The sequence below is a fragment of the Crocodylus porosus genome, unplaced genomic scaffold (assembly GCF_001723895.1).
Source record: "Crocodylus porosus isolate Cpor-Errol unplaced genomic scaffold, CroPor_comp1, whole genome shotgun sequence".
NCBI lineage: Eukaryota > Metazoa > Chordata > Crocodylia > Crocodylidae > Crocodylus > Crocodylus porosus.
In genome coordinates, this window is record NW_017728907.1 from 45,627,362 (window position 1) to 45,633,111 (window position 5,750).

The window sequence follows — 5,750 nt, forward strand, 5'->3', positions numbered from 1 at the left end:
CGGCGCCAGGTGGGTCCCGGCCCCATCCTGCCCCGGGCCCCGGCCCGCGCAGTCCCCGGTGGGAATGGGGGGGGCTGTTTGAGGGCACTTCCCCCTCTCCTCTTGCCTCAGGATTTGGGGGGTCCCCCCTTGCTCAGCAGCACTGGGTGCCGGCGGGGATGGCGTGGGGATGGGCGTGGGGCTGTGCCCATGCTCCAGCTCGCACCCCCCTGCAGGGCCCTGGCTGTGGGGTCGGGCCCCTGCGCTCAGGCTCAGCCCGGTGCCAGATTTGGGGTCAGGAAGGGGTTTCCCCCGGTCCTGTCCCTGCAGCAGGGTCCGTGGGCCGGTCGCTGTGTGCGGTGCCTGGGACGTGTCCAGGAGGGCCTGGCCTGGGCCGGGGGCAAGCTGTCACCCCCGCGGGGCCCTGTTGCTGCCTGCTCCGGGGCCCTCAGTGCGCTGCACCCCAACCCCGGCCCACCCTGCCTGTGTCCTGCCTCCAGCCCGGGCCCCAGCCTGGCCCAGCGCCTGGAGCCCCTCCGGGACCATCTGAGCATCGCCCGCCTGCCCGAAGTGCTGCCCCAGCTCCGGTGAGTGAGGGGGCCGGGCTGGGGCTGGGGTGCAGCCTCGGGGCTCACATGGGAGGGCGTTGGGGTCCCAGCGAGGACGCACGAAGGAGGCCAGGCCTGGGCAGGGGCAGGCCAGAGGAGAGACGCCAGAGCAGGGACAGGAGATGGGTTTGCAAAATGGGGAAAAGAAAGTCACTGGGGATTTATTGCTGACAGCCTCGCGCCAGACGAGCCCGAGGGGTACAGTAGGAGCAGAGCAGTCAGTTTAAAACCAGCGAAAGGCAGTTCCCTGCCCCCATCACGCCATTGAAGGGTGGGAGGCTTGCAGCCACCAGATGTGCCAGGATCTGAGAGTGCAGCCACCAAGGGAGGGGACACGGGCTGGGAGGAAAGGGTCACCAGGAGCCATCGAGCACGGGAGCGAGGGGCACGGCTGCTGCATCAGCCCTTTGCTGCTGGGGGCTGCAGGGGGGAGGCCCAGGTCCCCCCCGCCCAGCCTCTGCTCTGCCGACGCGCAGCGCTGGGCAGGACGGACCTGGGGCTGACCCAGGACGTGGCCGGTCTGGGCTGCACCTACCTAATGCTGACCCCCGTGCCCAGGGCCCTGCTGGCAGAGGAGCACCGCGCCCTGGAGGAACTGGTTGCCCACCTCCAGGTAGGGCTGTGCCTGGCTGGGGGGGGCAGCACGGCATGAGACCTGCTCAGACCCTGGGTTTACCCTCAGTTTCGGGAAGTGAGTGGGTGGCCAATGGGTGAGTTTGCGGGGTGGGATGCCCGGACACGTGGGTTCCCTCCCAGCTCTGTCCTCCGTGAAAGCTGGGCACAGGGTGGTGGTGCTTGGGCTGGTGGCATCAGTGCCCGCACTTAGAGGCCAGGGCTGCTGCAGCCACCAGGGCTGGGAGCCAGGCTGGCACTGCCCTAGGGGTGGGGGGTGTTGTGTGCTCATGCCCTCTGATGGGGGTCTGGTTTGGGGGGGTGCTGACCCTCCCTCTGCCCCCAGCGCTGCCTGGAGGATGAGCACCGCGCTACCACAGGGAGCCTGGAGCCAGAGCCAGAGCCCACCATGGCGGGTGAGTGGGGTGGGGGAGGCGCCCCAACCTCTGGGCAACCCTGGCTGAGGTCTGGACTGCCCTGGGGGGCTTCACAGAGGCACAGAAGTTTCTGGCTGGAAGGGACCTCAGGAGATCGTCGGGTCCAGGCCCCCTGCTCTGGGCAGGAAAGGCTGCGGGAGTCAGATGACCCCAGCATGGTGTGCATCGTCTCCCTTGGAAGATCTCCGGGGTCGGTGCCTACCTACACCACCGCACTGGGCGTCTGTTCCAGAGTTTGCTCACACAAACCAGGAGGTTTTTCCTTATATCCAGTCTGAACCGCCTTCTCGGAGTTTATGACCGCTGCTCGTGGTTTTCCCCTGGGGCACTTTGGTGAATAGTTGTTCGCCTCGCCCCCAATGCTCTCCCCTGATACAAGGCTGCCACTAGCCCCCCCTCCCCAGCCCACCAAAGTCTCCTCTTTTGGAGGCTGAGTAGTCCTGTATCTGTCAGCCTTGCCTTGCATGACTTGCTCCTCAGGCCTCTAACCATACAAGTGGCTCTTCTCTGGACTCTCTCGAGCTTTACCACGTCCTTGCTGAAGTGCGGCGCCCAGAGCTGGATGTGGTGCCCCAGCTGTGGCCTCGCCAGCGCTGAGCAGAGCAGGAGAACAGCTTCCGTAGTTTTCCTTGAGCTGCATCGGTGGATGCAGGCCAGCGTGTTGTTTGCTGTGTGGGGATGCTTGTTGGGGGGCACAGAGAGAAGGGAGCCCTCCTCCCTTCCCGCGGGCGCCAGGTGCCTGGGCGCAGCGCAGCAGGGTCAGGCTGGAGTCAGGGAAGCCGCGCTGCTGGAGCCTGGAGGCCGGGGCACGCCCTGCCTGGGGCTGGGGGAGACTCCGTCCCCAGGGGTGCAGGCAGAGGCAGGGGCGAGGCCTGGGGCTGTGTCAGGGGTGACGATTGTGATGCTCAGAGGTTGGATACAGGATTCATCCGGGCTGGCTTGGACAGGCCTGATCCTGCCACAGGTAGGGCTTGGACTAGACATGACCCTGCAGGTCCCTGCCAGCCCCGCGGCTCTGGGATTTTGCTGGGAGATGGATGCAGCTGGGCCCCATGGCTGGCGGGAACATGGCTAGGGCTGCAGTGGGGTGAGTTGTGGGGCGCGGGGCTGCAGAGCAGAGCGGAGGTGTCTGCTGTCCCCGGGCTTTGGGCTTTGCTGGCCGTCACGTGGGGCCAGGGAGGCATTTCCACCACTTGCTGCAGAGGTCAGGGGTGTTTAAGCCTCCCCCAGAGGCGCTGGTGGTGCTGCAGCCCAGGCTGAGGATGGGGACCGGGCTGTGCCAATGCTCCTGCTGGCACCAACCTGCAGGGTCCTGCCCCCGTGCTCAGGCTCAGACCAACACAAAAAGGAAGCTTACAAGAAGTGGAAACTTGGACAAACACCCAGGGAGGAGCACAAGAGCATTGCTTGGGCATGCAGGAATCCAGTCAGGAAGGCCGAAGCACAACTGGAGTTGAAGCGACAAGGGATGTGAAGGGGAACAGGAAGGATTTCTACAAGTAGGTCGGTAGCAAGAGGCGGATCAGGGAATGTGTGGGTCCTGTCCTTCATGGGGGCGGCAACGTGGTGACAGAGGGTGCAGGAAAGCCTCAGTGCCCTTTTAGCACCCGAACTACTGCACCGGGCAGCCGGTGAGCGGCCCTTGGCAGTGAAAGAACAGGTTAGGGACTATTTAGAGAAGCTGGATGTGTGCAAGTCCATGGGGCCAGAGGGGATGCACCCGAGGGTGTTGGCTGATGTGATTGCAGAGCCACTGGCCATCATCTTTGAAAACTCATGGAGATCAGGAGAGGTCCCAGATGATTGGAAAAGGTCAAACATGGTGCCCATGTTTAAGAAAGGGAAGAAAGAGGATCCAGGGAACTCCAGGGCAGTCAGCCCAACCTCAGTTCCTGGATGCTTATCTTGCTGGGATCCTATGACCCCAGCTGACTTCCTGCCCTTTGGGCAGGGGGCTGGACTCGATGATCTCCTGAGGTCCCTTCCAGCCCTAATGTCTATGAAGCAGATCCTCAAGGAATCTGTTTTCAAGCACATGGAGGAGACGAAGGTGATTAGGAGTTGGCATGGATTCACCAAGCACAGGTCCTGCCTGACCAACCTGATGCCTTCTGTGATGAGGTGGCTGGCTCTGTGGACCAGGGGAGACGGGTGGATGTGGTGGACCTTGTTTTTAGCAAGGCTTTTGATACCAGCTCCCACAGCATTCACGCAGGCGAGCTAAGGAAGTCCGGGCTGGATGAATGGACTGGAAAGTGGATAGAAAACTGGCTGGATCGCGGGGCTCAGAGGGTAGCAAGCAATAGCTTGATGTCTAGTTGGCAGCTGGTGTCAAGTGCAGCGCCCCGGGGGTTGGACCTGGGGCCAGTTTTGTTCAATGTCTTCAGCAGTGAACTGGAAGATGGGATGCAGCTGAACTGGAAGCTGGGGGGCAGCTGCCCTGGAGGGTGGGCTAGGATTCAGAGTGACTGAGACATGGGAGGACTGGGCAAAAATTTCATGAAGTTCAGCAAGGACAAGTGCAAAGTCCTGCACATAGGAGGGAGCAATCCCCTGCACCGGGACAGGCTGGGGGGTCACTGGCTGGGCAGCAGCTCTGCAGAAAAGGACCTGGGGCTTAGAGTGAGTGATAAGCTGACCGGGAGCCAGCAGTGTGTCCGCGTTGCCAAGAAGGCAACAGGCATTCTGGGCTGCACGGGTGGGAGCGGTGCCAGCAGACTGAGGCAGTGATTCTTCCCCTCCATTCAGCACTGGGGAGGCCACATCTGGAGTCCTGTGTCCAGCTGTGGGCCCCCTACAGAAAGGATGTGGACACATTGGAGAGTCGAGCAGCAGCCAACAAAAATGTTCCAGGGGCTGAGGCACAGGACTGGTGAGGAGAGGCTGGGGGAACTGGGCTGACTGAGTCTGCAGAAGAGAAGACGGAGGGGGGGTTGAACAGCAGCCTTCACCTCCCTGCAGGGGGGTTGCAAAGAGGACGGAGCTGGGCTCTTCCCAGTGGGGGCAGATACAGGACAAGGAGCAATGGGCTCACGCTGCAGCAAGGGAAGTTGAGTCTGGATATTAGGCAAAACTTCCTCACTAGGAGGTTGGTGAAGCACTGGAACAGGTTACACAGAGGCAGAGCAGTCTCCATCCTTGGAGGTGTTTAAGACACCGGTAGACAAAACCTTGTCTGGGATGATGTAGCTGGGGCTGGTCCTGCTTGGAGCAGTGGTTGGACTGGATGTGACCCCCTGAGCTCCCTTCCAGCCCTCATCATGCTGCTGCACTGGGGCAGGAAGGGATTTCTGCTGGGACAGACTGGTCCGGATGGGGTTTTTGCCTTCCTCTGCAGCAAGGCCATGGCCACTGCCGGGATCTTGCAGGTGCCTCGACCCCCTTGGCTGTGGCAGGACACTGCCAGTGTCCCCGAGAGCAAGGCCGGGGACAGGCTGTGGCTGCACACAGGGCTGGGCGGTGTGGGCAGCAGGGCTGACCAGGGGGTTTGGACAGGGCCTGGATGCACCGTGACCCCCTCTCCTCCTGCCAGCACACGGCTCCTCAAGACTCTGATGAGCTGTGGGGGGGCAGGCGCCAAACTGGGGGGTCTGGGGCTTGTGGGGTGCTGCCCTGCCATGGGCAGGCACGAGGGCCCTGGCCTTCAGAGCAAGGGTGAAGGGATGGTGGTTGCTGGGGGGCCTGGGGTGTCATGAGCTCCCCCAGGCCCACCCCTGCCCTGCCCCACAGAGCTGCAGGAGCAGCGCAGAGCCATGGAGCGGGACCTGCAGCAGGGCCGGCCCGAGCCCACACCCAGCCACGGCCACGGCCACGCCTGGGGGGCAAAGCCCAGGATGACCCTGGCCCCCCCACCGCCACCCAGGTAACCCCTGTGGGAGGGGGGGCATTTCTCAGGGAGCTATGCCTCAGCCTTCCCATATGGGAGCCCGAGGGCTGCAGGTTGGCAGTGAGGGGAGGGAGACGAGGGCTGGGAGGGAGGGGCATCATCTGCGGTGGATGCAGGGCGGTGAGCGTGGGGTGCAATGCCCCCACTTGTGACACCCCTTTTCCTTTTGCAGCTGCCCCCCAAGCCCGAGGAGCCCAATGCCGTCCAGAGGAGCTGCCAGCCCCATGC

The 5,750-nt window shown here is 63.2% G+C and overlaps 1 protein-coding gene across 1 annotated transcript in view; it reads left to right on the forward strand.

Moving 5' to 3' along the window:
* The first annotated feature begins 158 nt into the window (after positions 1–158).
* Positions 159–5,750, forward strand: part of CCDC24 (coiled-coil domain containing 24) — a 6,145-nt gene continuing 553 nt past the window's right edge. The window contains exons 1-6 of the mRNA XM_019530614.1: positions 159–163; positions 432–566; positions 1,146–1,200; positions 1,546–1,615; positions 5,366–5,498; positions 5,695–5,748. Of these exons, the coding sequence (XP_019386159.1) occupies positions 159–163; positions 432–566; positions 1,146–1,200; positions 1,546–1,615; positions 5,366–5,498; positions 5,695–5,748 (452 nt within the window). The remainder of the gene's footprint in view (positions 164–431; positions 567–1,145; positions 1,201–1,545; positions 1,616–5,365; positions 5,499–5,694; positions 5,749–5,750) is intronic.